Source organism: Onychomys torridus, chromosome 4 (assembly GCF_903995425.1).
Source record: "Onychomys torridus chromosome 4, mOncTor1.1, whole genome shotgun sequence".
In the NCBI taxonomy this organism is placed as follows: Eukaryota; Metazoa; Chordata; class Mammalia; order Rodentia; family Cricetidae; genus Onychomys; species Onychomys torridus.
This window is the reverse complement of record NC_050446.1, coordinates 145127466-145142284: the sequence shown is the minus strand read 5'-3', so window position 1 is coordinate 145142284 and position 14819 is coordinate 145127466. Positions and strand designations below refer to the sequence as shown.

General features: G+C 41.9%; 1 protein-coding gene across 2 annotated transcripts in view; it reads right to left on the bottom strand.

The window, feature by feature from the left end:
* Positions 1 to 1440: 1440 nt before the first annotated feature.
* Napb (NSF attachment protein beta) overlaps positions 1441 to 14819 on the bottom strand; it is a 46905-nt gene continuing 33526 nt past the window's right edge. For both annotated transcript variants that reach the window (XM_036185068.1, XM_036185069.1), the window contains 4 exons: positions 8134 to 8238; positions 6459 to 6527; positions 5709 to 5759; positions 1441 to 4196 (listed from right to left, as the gene is read on the bottom strand). In XM_036185068.1, coding sequence (XP_036040961.1) covers positions 4086 to 4196; positions 5709 to 5759; positions 6459 to 6527; positions 8134 to 8238 — 336 coding nt within the window. In that variant the 3' untranslated portion in view covers positions 1441 to 4085. The remainder of the gene's footprint in view (positions 4197 to 5708; positions 5760 to 6458; positions 6528 to 8133; positions 8239 to 14819) is intronic.

The following is a 14819-nucleotide window of genomic DNA, read 5'->3' as shown; positions in this document are numbered from 1 at the left end:
CAAGGGCAACTATAGTTCCTGTGGAGACATCTGCTTACAAAATTAAGAAGGCCACATATGTCCTTTTCAGGGAAGGGGGACATTGAGCTTCCAGGTCCCTCCCAGAACGCAACTGTTTCCAGCAGCCACTCTTCTGTCTGCCTTGTGAGTGACTGTAAAGCTCGATGGACTCAAGGAAGGGAAGAGACAAGCTTCGCAGCCACTGGCAGCAAGAGAGGACACCAGGGTTACCTTCTAAACCTCAGCCAGCAGGACCATCAGGTGAGCAAGGCACAAAAAGCCTAACATCGGTAATGTCAGTGCCGTAAACTATCTGATGGGAACATTTTCAAAGCAACTAGTTCTGGCCAGAGTCAATTTAGCTAGCAAAGACCAGTCAAACCATTACTGATAATTTCCACTTTATTTACTGTACAAGTTCACATAAAACATTTTTTCAGCTAAAGTAGATTTATTATTACATGGTTAGTTTTTATAATATACTCCCTTGCCTGAGCAACTCAGGCCTTCACAGGGCCTGGTACTGGTCACAGCTCACACTGCAGCAGGCAGATCACGGGCATGCTGTGCTGCCAGCCAGATCCTCCACAGTCACAAAGGTTTGTATTTGGACATTTTTAAGTGCACAACACCAGAGGGAACAATAAATGCACAAGGGCTGGTGCATATACTTTGGTTATAGTGACACCACCACACATGGTTACAACTGTGCAAAAATACTGTTTTGTGTCATTAAATAAAAAAGGAATTCACACAAGCTATAAAAATGTTGCAACAAAAGCAAAGCTTTTCAACTGACATAACTATGAACTATCCCCAGATGCTCTCAAGTATGAGAACTACAACAAATGATCACTGGTTTTGTTCATAATAATCTAGAAACCTTGAAAGCTGAAGCCTAGGCATCTTGAGACAATGCCCTGCCCTGTGTCCACAGGATAGTGGAGGAAGTAGGTTCGCATACTACTGTCCACACGTTTTCCTCGTTCTTTTACCTTCTGCCAGGTCTGTTCTTAGATGACCTTGCTAAGATGTGTATTCCAGTTTATTCTGGAAATTATGCTCTTCCTGCCTCAGTCTCCCAAGTGCTGGCTGATCTCACTCAGCCTTTCCTTTCTTTCTTTCTTTTCTTTTTTTTTTTTTTTTTGGTTTATTTTTCGAGATAAAGTCTCACATTGTTGTAGCTTGAGTTTTCTCCAGTCCTGCCTGGGCCCGCAGCCACTCAGACCCAAATAAACAGACACTCATATCATTTAAACTGTTTGGCCTAGTGGCTCAAGCTTCTTGCTATCTAGTTCTTATATCATAATTTAACCCGTTTCTATTAATGTATATGTTGCCATGTGGCTCGTGGCTTACCGGTACTTTACATCTTGCTTTTCATGGCTGCAGCTGGCAGTGTCTCCCTGACTCAGCCTTCTTCTTCCCAGAATTCTCTCTCCTTGTCCTGCCTATACTTCCTGCCTGACTACTGGCCAATCAGCACTTTATAAATTAGTCATCCACAGCACATTGTAACCTAGGCTGGCCTGGAATTCACTGGGTAACCCAGGCTGGCCTCAAAACCAATCCTCTAACTTTAACCTCTTAAATACTATAGGATTACAAGTGTTCATGATACTTGATGAGCACTTCAGTAAAAGCAAATAACTGAAAAAATATAAACACTAATTTAAAAACCCAACACTTCCCTAGATAGGTATGTTAGGCAATCGTGATGAAAGCTAAACCTAAGTGTCTTACAGGAACATGTGGTTAAACGGTCACACCAGAAGACTGAATTAGTGAGGGCAGATACAGAGACTGGCCAGTGTTCAGATGCTCTCTTGCTGTAACTGACTTAGAGCCATTTACACGCCTCACTTCCAAGGAAGGCTGCCTGTAGTTGGTTATGAATAAAGCAATAACTCACTTTTCTATAAACCAGAGTTTTAAAAAACATTTTTAAGTGTATGCGTGTTTTGTCTACATGTACATCTGTGCACCACATGCATGCCTGGTGCCTGTGGAGGCGAGAAGAGGATCGATCCCTTAGGACTGGAGTTTACAGACAGCTGTGAGCCCCCATTTGGTTGCTGGGACTTAACACAGGTCCGCTGGGAGAATAAACAAGGTATCTCTCCAGCCCCAATCACTCACGAGAGAGTATAATGGAGTCAAGAAGGGTCAACTAGGCTTGAGTGCAAATTTTACCTTTGGTACAGTCAGCTATCGTTCAGAAACCCCAAAAAGCATTGAAGGGAAAATGAATCCTCATCAGATTCTAGGGCACATTCTTTCTTTTCCAGACATACAGAGGCCTTTGAGCATCCTGCACACACACACCATTACTACCATGACAGGGCTAGAGAGTCTTCACAATGCTTGATAGACACCGACCACCTGTCCTAGTGGGACCAATTTCAACTTCATCTCCTAATTTTTTCTTTAATATTTAAAAGATTATTATTTTACATATGAGTGTTTTGCCTACATGTATGTATATATTCATTTATCTGTATGCATGTGCTTATTGAGGGCAGAAGAAGGTACCAGAACTCCTGGGGGAACTGGAGTAACAGGTGGTTTTGAGCCACCCAACATGGATGCTGGGCATCAAACTTGGGCCCCCAGGAAGAGCAGGAACCATGTATCTAGCCCCATCCTGCTACTTCCTTTCACTTCTGAAAGATCTGACTTTCTTATCTGTCCTCAAACTCTCCTCTTTTAGCTCTGGGCCTGACACGGGAAGAACCACCGACCCTACTCTAGGGCCGTCCAAAGATGAAAACACCATTCCAGTGCCATTTCAAACCTGATTAATCAGGAGTTTCATTGTCTGTCACATGGTAGCTGCACATTAAAACTACGAAGTATCTCTAGTAACACATGCTCTTCAAGCACAAATCATCTTAGCATACAAATATGCACAGGAGACTCAGGAAGCAAGGCCATGTCTACAGTTCTGTGTCAGCATATAAAGTAGCAGGGAGTGTCAAAATCTGAAATAACAGAGCATACATCTTATATAAAGCAAATGGGACAACAGAGTTCATACACACAAGTGAAATCACACCACCAGTTAAGGAAAAAAACCAGGGACCATCAGACACAGGTTAGGTTCTTATCCAACCAGATATAACATACATTCTTAAGCCACACTAGCCCCCACTTAACCACCATGTCCAACAAATAGACACTTAACCACACACATTCTCAAGCTTCAGCTGGAATCTTCTATCCAGCTCTGCTCAAGCTTGGTGTGACCATGGTCCAGAAGATAATGTGAGGAGTGTATAAATGTGAGAACAGGAGATGCCACTTAAAATGTTTTTATGAAAATATGAAGAAGGGACTTCCATTACAACTAAAAGTGGGAAAACATCCATTCTCGAAAAGGGGAAACATCCATTCCTCATAGGCTTTGTGTGTACGTTAAAAAAAAAAAAAAAAAAAATCAATGAAATCCACCCTGACATCCATCTATACAAGAAACAAGACCACAGGACCTGCCAGCAAGTTCCTTCCCATTATAATGCAAGGGATGCCAACAGATCCCAGCTATTCTCAGTGTTTGCCATGTATGTGTGAGCATATGGGGCAAAATAAAAGCAAATGAATTCATCACTAGCACCATCAAAATAACTATAAAAGAAAGCTAGACAGTTCCTACTCAATTATAAACTGATTCCTAATAACCATCCTAAACTAAGCTACTTGTATAAAGGGTCCATCCAATACCAATACACAACGTCTTTGCAAAGCATCTATAAAACTGGGTCGAGTACTAGAGTTTAGGAAAAAAGCACATGGCAACATTGAACATGGGCCCTGAAAATATCAGAAGAACAGGAATTCGGCAGTACGTCTCAGAAAACTATGAGGATTCTGATAAGCATTATATACTTCGGTTATCTTAACCACCAACAGAGTAGAAGCCTCCCATTCTCACAGTAACACAGACATGGCGAGATGAAACAATACATAAATTGTGTGGGTTATTTACAACAAAATTAAGTCATTAAATGGGCATCCCAGAAAGATCGCTTTGCCTGAAGACAAAACTTAAAAAGGAATGAGCTGCATGCCACAAAGATGTCAGCATTTCACTTGAGGTCTCCATCTCCTTCTCCATCCCCTTGGATGGACTTCTTGATTCGAAGCAACATGGTGGTCAGCCACTGATCCAAGCGTGATATTGAGTCAAACTCCTTCACCTGGTTCAAGGAGTGAAGAATAGGAATTATACCCCAAAACACATTGAAAACACAAGATGATAGTGAACTATGCTGTTTGAAGATGTTACTGAAATAAACCACTGACTTTGATTAGAAATTACTCATTCTAATTTATAACTTTCCTCACTAAAAACAGTTTTCCTAGCTAGGTGGTAGTGGCGCATGTCTTTAATCCCAGGACTTGGGAGGCAGAGGCAGGCAGATCTCTGTGAGTTTAAGGCCAGTATGGTCTTCAGAGTGAGTTCCAGGATAGTCAGGACTATTGCACAGAGAAAGCCAAGCCAACCAACAAACAAAAAACACCCTTCAAAAACATTTTCCTTTTCCTTTATGCCATAAGCCTGTGCATTTAATTTTTTTTTCTGGATGTGAATATGTATATGGCAAAAATCCACAAAAGCTATTATAAATGGAAAGGTAAATTCTATAGGATAGAGGGCAGTGGGCATGGCATAAGAATTAGAAAGGAGGGGGCTAGAGAGATGGCTTAGTGGTTAAGAGCACTGACTGATCTTCCAGAGGTCCTGAGTTCAATTCCCAGCACCCACATGGTGGCTCACAACCATCTGTAATGAGGTCTGGTGCCCTCTTCTGGCCTGCAGGCATACATGCAGGCATAACATTGTATACATAATAAATAAATCTAAAAAAAAAAAAAACTATTATTTACTGACCATGAAAACACACAATCAAATAATTAGGAATGGGGAACAGAATTCCCTTGATGGATTTCAGCGCATGCAAAGAAAGACAGTGAGTGACATTGGTGAAAGCTGCTTTGACTCTGAACACAAGACCGCAACAGATTAAACAAAAACTAAAACTAAAAAGACAAGTACAAAGAAAGTAATCTATATCACAAATACGCCAAAGTACACCAAAGGCCCAGTTTTGATACTTTAGTTTTAACCACAAGCCCTTCTTTACACTGACTGTTTTCTAACCATCAAAACAACATGTTACAACTCGGTCACATGTTTCTGAAGAAACATCACAGCTAAGTTAGTTCTCAGTGGAAATCAAGAATCAGGGCTCAACACAACGAGAACTTCTGCATGGTGATGGGTTAATGGAACTAAATATTTTTTTTTTAGATTTACTAATTTTATGTGTATGAATGTATGTACACAATGTATGTGTCAGGTGCCCATAGAGGTCAGAAGAGGGCTCGGGGTCTTCTGGAACTGGCATCACAGGTGGTTATGAGCTGTGGGGTGCTGGGAACCCAACTCTGGACCTCTACAACAGAAACAAATGGGGGTTGGGGATTTAGCTCAGTGGTAGAGAAACAAATGTTCCAACCCACAGAGCCATCTCACAAACCCTTCCTTAATGGAAGTAGTTTGTGGGACATGTAAGACATCTTAAAAAAAATACGAGCAAGTAGAACCACATTCAAATAAATGTTCAGAATTTATGAAATGTAAAGAAAAAGGAATTTTTATACTGTAAACCTTTAAAAATGCAACACTTCCTGAAGGTGTAACTTACCGCTTCAGTGTAAGCTTCACTGTTCTGTTCTTCATGAGCTTCTAGAAGTTTCTGGTGGCATTAAAAAGAAAAAAAATCAAGAAAATGCTTTAAGCTAGAAAAGTCCTGTTTCTGAAGGAAAACTTTAAACACAAATCATCTTGGTATCTCATGACCTGAAGTTCCTAGTATCTCACAAAGCAGGATATAGCCAAATATAAGAATTACTCAAGAAAAAGGTCTAGCTTTATGCTGCTATTTCAATTCTGCCTACTTTGGAACAGTGTTAAACAGTTTAACCCTCTTAACATATGAATATCAACAATGAAAAAGCCAAGTCTGAGGTACCCACGTGATGGCTTGTCTTCACTGTCAACTTGACCCAGTTTAGAGTCACTATCAAACACATCTGGGGTGTTTCTAGATAGGTTTAGCTAAAGAAGGAAGACCCACCACCTCCAGTCCTGGACTGAGTAAAAGGGAAGAGCAAGCGGGGCACCAGCATTCATTTCTCTCTGCTTACTCACTGAAGATGCTTTGTGAGCAGACACATTATGTTCCTGGTGCCATGATGGACTCTTCCATCAAACTGTAGCCAAAACATACTTCCTCTTTTAAGTTGCCTATTGTTGGGTTATTTCATTACAGCAATAAGTCCAGTAACCAATACACCCTCAGAAAAATTACTAAAACTCCACCCATCAGCAGTCTCACTTAAGTGCCATCATCTGACAGTAAGGTGTCTGTCTTCAAAGTTGCTTCAGTACTTACTTTCAATAATTTACATTCTCTGGAGTCAGTAAATGCCGGGAACATTTCCTCGTACTTCTCAAGAGCAAGCTGAGGAAGGAAACAACTGGTCAGTGTGAAACTTAGTCAACTAGGGAGGTTGTCAATGTCCAATTTATCCAAACATTTATTTCATCCCATTTAACTGTTGGAGAAATATCATGTTAAACTCCACATCATAACACAGGGCACCTATTTATTTGGATATTCAATTTCAATTGACAATAAAATTTCTAAAATAATTTTTAGATTTTAGTTGGGTTACCCAAGAGAAAAAACTGAATAAAATCTAATTCATGCCAGGATCTACATTTGTCTACTAAACAGAGACCTTCCTTCACACTTTCCAAATGCCAAATACCCATAGGGTAGGAGGGACTCTAGGGCAGTTTTTCTTTGTGACTCTTTGAACTCTAGATGGCCAGTGCCAAGGGCGCCTGGTCAGTCTTGCTTTCTAGCTGTCATCTTAATTTGCAGCTTCGATCTTCATTCTATTCTAATTCCACCTCTGAGCTTGTTTGTGTACTTTTTGTTGTTGTTGTTTTTGAGACAGGGTTTTTCTGTGTAGTTTTGGTGCCTGTCTTGGATCTCACTCTGTAGACCAGGCTGGCCTCGAACTCACAGAGATCTGCCTGGCTCTGCCTCCTGAGTGCCGGAGTTAAAGGTGTGCACCACCACTGCCTGGCCATTTTTCTTTTCAAAGAGGACTTGGAAGCTGGGTGTGGTGGCGCACACCTTTAATCTCAGCATTTGGGAGGCAGAGGCCGGTGGATCTCTGTGAGTTCGAGGTTATCCTGGCCCACACAGTAAGATCTAGGACTGCCTGAGCTACATAGGGAGACCCTGTCTCAACAACAACAACAACAACGGCTATTAGGGCCAGTATGGTAGTTTAGCAGGTAAAGGCATTGGCCGCCATGTCTGAATTGAGTTTGACCCATGGATCCTGGATGGGGAAAGAAGCCTAACTCCTAAAAGGTGTTCTCTAGCTTCCACATGTCGGCTGTGATATTGTCACATGCTCTCCCTCCCACAAAAATAAATAACAAACAAATGTAAAGAGGGACAGAGGACATTAGTTTTACTGTCCCTCTCTTAGTTCCCCATTCTATTTAAAGCAACCACTAAAGGAAACTCGAAGAGGCCAGCACGGCTGCTGTCAAAAGATTCACACTCACACATCATGGAAGAACTATTACTTTTACTTGTATGTGTTGGGGCAGGGTGAGTATGTATTCATGTGGCTGTGTGCCCAAGCATGTTAGGGAGAGTGCATACGCACATAAGTGTGTATATGTGGAGGCCAGAGGTCAGTATCAATGGTCTGTCTCAATCATCCTCCACCTTCTTTTTTGAGATGGGACATCTCCTTGAACCTGAAGTTCACCACTTGGCTCGACTGGCTGGCCAGCAAGCTTCAGGGACCCACTTATCTCTTCCCTCCTCCTCAATGCAGGAATGAGAGATGTGAGCCACTGCATCTGGCTTTTACATGGGTGCTGGGCATGTAAACTCGGGTCTACAGGTTTGTGAGTTAAGTGTGTTATCAACTGAGCTGTTGTCACAGCTCGTAAGACTTGTATGAAAAGACATCAAGAACAACAAAGCATTTCTTCTCAAGGGTAAAGTAAGTCATCAGAAACGAGCATGCTCTCACCTTGGCATTCAGCTCATCCACTATAAAGTGACAGAGTGCTGCCTTGAAGAAGTAATCCTTTGCACTGTACTTCAACAAGGGGTTATCCATAGTGTTTGCTCCTACCTAGGCAGAGAAGACAGCAAGTCACTAGCATAGGCAAAATAACCTGTTTTGTTTTAAAAAAATACATTTCAGTATCTTATACTGATATACTCAATACTAAATAGCACAAAGTGCTGTGGATATTGCTCTGTATAAATAAAATGCTGTTTGGCCAGTGGCCAGGCAGGAAGTGTAGGTGGGACAAGAGAGAAGAGAATTCTGGGAGGTGGAAGGCTGGGGTTGGGAGACGCTGCAAGCCACTGCCATGACAAGGGAGATGTAAGGCACAGGTAAGCCACAAACCAAGTGGCAAAGTATAGATGAATAGAAATGGATTAATTTAAGATATAAGAACTAGATAGCAAGAAGCCTGCCATGGCCATGCAGTTTGTAAGCAATATAAGTTTCTGTGTGTTTACTTGGTTGGTTCTGAGCATCTATGGGCCTGGCAGATGAGAGAGATTTGTCCTGACTCTGGGCCAGGTAGGAAAACTCTAACTATAACAAAGTTTTACTTGATAAGAAATAATTATTAGGCACATGAACTATTAAAAATGCCTAGAAGATGCCTGAGATGATGGGAAAAGTCTAGGCTTTGCCCCATTCTTCCTATGAAGTACAACTAGAAGTTTGTTATTTTAAGAAAAATGTCTGTTTTGTGATATCTTGATTGTACTCTGACAATAAAGTTTGCTCTGAGTCAGAGGGCAGAGCTAGCCATTAGCTGGCCAAAAGGACTGAAGACAGATAGGAAGTAGTAAAGTGGGGCTGAGAAAAGATCTCCATCGCTTCTTTGATCATTCAGGCTCTTACCCTGATATCTGACTCATGATTTCTATTAATAAAGAATAAGCAGGGGCTGGAGAGATGGCTCAGAGGTTAACAGCACCGACTGCTCTTCCAGAGGTCCTTAGTTCAATTCCCAGCACCCACACGGTGACTCACAATCATCTGCAATGAGATCTGGTGCCCTCTTCTGTATAAATAATAAATAAATAAATCTTAAAAAAAAAAAAAAAGAATAAGTAGATTAGATGCTTCAAATGTCTGTGGACAGAAGGCACAGGACAGCCAACCTGGGGACTCAGGGGCGGGGCTACTGGGTTTTATTCTTTAGTACAACCCCAACATAGAAATTAAGAACCCAGCATCTAGAAGTTCCAGGAGAAGCCAATTAAAAGAGAACAGGTGCCGGGTGGTGGTGGTGGTGGTGGTGGTGGTGGTGGTGCACACCTTCAATCCCAGCACTCAAGAGGCAGAGGAAGGTGGATCTCTGTGAGTCCGAAGTCAGCCTGGGCTACAAAGTGAGTTCTAGGAAAACCACTAAAGCTACACAGAAAAACTCTGTCTCAAAAAAACAAAAATAAACAAACAAATAAATAAAACAGGTAAAGATCTTAAGAGACCTAACAGGGGTGGGAACTTCCACATAATAGTAATGCTACCTTCCTCTGCCCAGGGAGACCCAGAGTCCTAGGAATTAACAAAGGCCAAAGGGGAGCCTGAGCTTCTACCTCCACCAACACCCCTAGCTCTCCAAATGGAGTTAAACAGGACGATGAAAATCAGACGCAGCCTCGGAGCACAGTCTGAAGATCACCAATCACAGAACGAACTGAAGCTGACCACAGAGGCAGCACACCATCAGGGGACCGAAATGTTAGACCTGTCTAAGTTTGTTTAAAGGAGCCTTAAGGAAAAATTCCTCAACAAGCTTACCAAAATGCTTGATGCTAATAAAAAAGAAAATAGAAATCAGAGCCAGTGGTAGAGCTTTGTGGTGGAGCCCCATGGGGCTCAATCCCCAGAATCACAAAAGTAAAAAAGCAACAATAAAGAAACACTTGGAGCTGGGTGGTGGTGCACACCTGTAATCCCAGCGCTAGGGAGGCAGAGGCAGGTGGATCTCTGTGAGTTCAAGAGCAGCCTCCTCTATAGAGCAAGGTCCAAAACAGCGGAAGTTAAGAACACTTGCTGTTCTCCCAGAGGATTCAAGTTCAGCTCCCAGAATTCCTATCAAGTGGCTCACAACCATGGGAAGCTCTACTAACAGGGGGTATCTGATATCCTCCCTGGCCTCCTGGACCTCTGTACACACACACACATGGATACACATATAAATCTGCCTTTGAGGGGCCAGCCTCCAGGCAGCACCCAGGGTATGCAAAAAAAAAAAAAAACAAAAAAACAAAAAAAAAAAGAAAACCACAAACGCAGCGAGGGCTACACTCTTTCTATCTGAGGGGGATAAAAAGAAGCACGTGCTTTCTGATGGTGACTTTTTCCTTTACTTCATCTTGAAATATCCCTTTCTGAAAATCTGTCTCCACATAGCCACATTTTCTACATATCTCTTCTACACAGCTATACATTTCATCTGCATAGCTCTCTGCTATCCATACATCTCTCAACAGCCACATCTCTTTTCTCAACACATCTCTCTTCTACACACACTTCTTCTTACACTGCTATATTTCTTCACCTACAGCTACATTTCTCTTCTCGATCACTCACTCACTCACTCCTTACTGCTACTTACAGAACAAACTCTGGACAAGAAGTAATTACATAACCAGGGTCACACAGCATTACTTGAGTAAACAGTAAGAAACAGAGCCGTTCTGGCTACACATGAGAGATCGCATGGCCTCTCCCAGGCCTGAATGTCACGTTGACTGTAGCTATGGCAATGCTTGGCTGTCAGCCGGGTCCCTGACAGGCAGTCTGTAAAGCAAAGTAACAAGGCATGTAGGCATCCAGAGCCTAATGTTTCCGGGCGGAGAGTGACACTGAAATTCAGGACCTAAACAATAAACAGTAATTTGGATGAACCTTGAGCCTTGAATCATAAAACTGAGGTTTAGGAGTACGTGCAGAAAGTCAATTGCTGCAGAGAGTTGTTACGTCTACTAAAGTTGTTTTGTGCCTGACCTTGGTTAAACAGACACCTGGGAATCTGTCCTTGTGCAATCATTTGCAGAGGCAACTAGTTTACTTTGAATTTGCTCTGAGGGCTAAAATTAGCTAAATTGGTAAAAAGCTGTCTTTGTAGCTAAGAATACTGTAACTTTCCTATGTCAGTCTGAGTTGTGAAAAATATCCTAATATTATTTCTAGTCATCAAAATTAGACAGCTTAAGACAAAATCATCTTTCTGACCATCCACAGATATATGTGCCCCCAAAGTACAAAACACACCACCAACGGGCTGTGGAAAGAACTCCACAGCTGTTTTTAGAGAGGAATTGTGATAGCACATGAGAAAAACCACAGACAGAAGCAACCAGTTTTCAGAGTCTGTGATCCCACAAGCCTTGCTTAATGGGGTTCCTCCATCATAGTTATTCATCTGGTAGGTTGACACCTAAATTATTAATTGCCATCTGTTGTATTATGTCACGGCCTGTGAGACACACACACATACACATAATACATATATATCTTAAAAAAGAAAAATACGCACACACACAAATGAAGATGTGATGCGAGAACAAAATGAAGGAATGCTTTTGTGACTCTGGGGAGATGGCTCAGCCAGTAAAGAAACTGCTGTGCAAGTTCAAGGACCTGAGTTTGATCCCCAGCTCTGACTTTAAAAAGACATGCAAGGCAGCATGGGCATGGAATCCCAGCACTGGACCCTCTATCCACACACGCATGTGTGTACAAAAGCACATGACCATGCATATACACACATCACATACACAAAAGAAAGAAAACACAAATGGAAGTTTTAGAACCCAAACCTGCATGACTTCTGTATATGCACCAAATGGGCTCAACAGCAGGGTGGATGGGACAGAGAGAAACAATGAACAGGATGACAGAGGACAGAAGTTCTCAGACGGAGTAACGGAGAGGGAGTAGGTCTACCCTTCATGCCATTTGCTGGAAGTGCAGTGTACAGTGCTGGAAAGTACCTGAAGAAATGACGAATCAACACTCGGCCATCTGACAAGAGATAAGCCTACAGGTTGCAGTGGAATGAAAACCAAACAGCAGAGACCCAGACATCTGTATGCAAGCCTCATTAGAGTTAAAACTCATAAACCTGAGGACAAGGAACTATCAACCCAGAGGCCTACTTTCAGGGAAAATGTTTCTAGAATGGAGAGAAATATGAAGACATTACCAGATGGTCAGAAATTAAGATAATTTGTTAGCAAATATCTGCCTTAAAAAAATGGCACAAGTATATACTCTAAATAGAGAGAAAACAGTAAAACAATGCATCCTGGAGGAATAGGAAGGAAAAACACAGTAAGCAAAAATTCAAGTACCACAGGCTTTCCTTCTTAACTTTTCTAAATTATGTTTGATGGCTGAAGCAAAACTTCCAACACTGCTGGATGAAGTCCTAATGTGTGCACAGGGCATTAAAGACTGTTGCAGAACCAGGGAGGATCAGATGCATGAGTTTTACATTTCACTCATTAATAAGATGACGACACTAGTCTCTGATGAGCCATGTCAGCATGAGGACACTTGGAGGGCAACTGCTTAAGAAAACATCACTAGATCGCCCCCCCCCCCCACATCCCCCTACCTCTACCCCCAACCCCACCCTGAGAGAGTTTCTCGGTGTTAACAGCCCCTTACTGTCATGAAATTCACTTTGTAGACCAGGCTGGCCGCGAACTTGCACAGATCGGCCTGCCTCTGTCTCCCAAATGCTGAGATTAAAGGCGTGCACCACCACACCCAGCTGGAAGATAACAAGTAACCCACAAGAGGGCAGGGGAGAGAAAATGACAACAAAATCCAGAGCACAGCCAGAAAGAAGAATACAAAATGACAGAATTAGGCTCTAACATACCAACAGTTACATCAAATGTGCAAGATGTAATCACATCAATGAAAGGACAGATTTGGGCTGGGAAAAGACTTCAGTTGGTAAAGTGCTTTCCTTGCAAACATGGGGCCTTGAGTTCAATCATCAGCTGTTAGCAAGGAAAAAAAAAAAAGACAGATTGCAGAGCGGATGAAAAATGTATCTCAAATATAAGAAGTTCAAAAAATTTACTTGCATTATAATGATACAGAAAGAAGTAAAAGATGCATAAACATCACTGAAAAGAAAAATAGGAAAGAAATAGAAGAGGCTTTAAGTCTTTAGCACAAGCATAATTACCAAAGACACAGGATGTTACAGAATGATAAAAGGATAACTCTGATGAAAACCATGCCCCACAGAAGCCAAGGGTGGCATGGTGAACAGAATGGTGGGGAAGGCCACAGTGACAGCTGAAGCCTTCAATACACAGCTCATACAATGTACAGAAGAAATAGACAGAAAAATCATCAAGAAACCCAGTGGTTCTATCAGCCAATAAGGTCTAATCAACACAGGCCATGCAGCAAGGACAGAAGCACAAAGCACAAGCCAAGACAGACTCTGCATCCTACAATAACCTTCAACAAGTTTCTAAAAGAAATCACACATAGCATGCTCTCCAACCACAAAAGAACCAAGAAAAATGATTACAGGAAAATCTGCAAACACTTAGACATTAAATATTTAAAAATTTTTTTTCAAGACAGGGTTTCTCTGTGTAACCCTGGCTGTCCTGGAACTTGCTCTGTAGACCAGGCTGGCCTCAAACTCAGAGATCCCCTTGCCTCTGCCTCCTGGGTGCTTAGATTAAAGGTATGTGCCACCACCACCACTGGCTGACATTAAATACTTCTGAAGTGCCTATGGGTCTGCAAAGTCTCAAGGGAAAATAATAGGTACAATGAGTTGAGTTAAAATGAAAATACAACAACAAAGCAATCACAAGACACACTTAAGGCAGCCATGAAAAGACAACTGTGGTGATATTTTACTTGTGCACTCCAAAACTTATCTGGAGGGGCTGGAGAGGTGGCTCAGTGGTTAAGAGCACCGCCTGCTCTTCCAGAGGACCTGGGTTCAATTCCCAGCACCCACATGACAGCTTACAACTGTCTGCAACTCCAGTTCCAGGGGATCTGACACCCATGGCAAAACATATATGCACATAAAGTAAAGTTAAAAAAAAAAAAAAACTTATCTGGAGATCAGAAAACAGCCAGCCACCAAATTAGAGATAGAGGTCGGGCGTGGTGGCACACTCCTTTAATCCCAGCACTAGTTACGCATAGAGGTCTGGAGTTCTGAACAGACAGACAGGAAGCGATAGAGCTGGGCAGAAAGAGGAACTAAGATGGCAGGGCACAGAAAGATATATAAACGTGAGTATACAGGAAGTAGATCTCTCTTGGCTGAGGATTTCCTAGAAGTAAGAACGTGGCTGGCTTCTTTCTGCTTCTCTGATCTCTCAGCTTTCACCTCAATATCTGGCTCCAGGTTTTTTTTTTTTTTTTATTAATATGGCCATTTAGCAATTCATCTTACAGACAACCACTATCAGTAGAAACACAGACACCACAGGAAAATCAGTAAGCAACTAAGCTTCCATTTCAAATGTCCAGGAAAGACAGACAAAGAGGTCTGAAGAATACACGGAAATACATAAAAATGAAAATACAAAAACACAAGAAAAAATAATTAAATTCTACCCAATGTTTAAATATTAAAATCAACCATCATAAATAATTTCAAAAAACATGTGGCTGGAGCT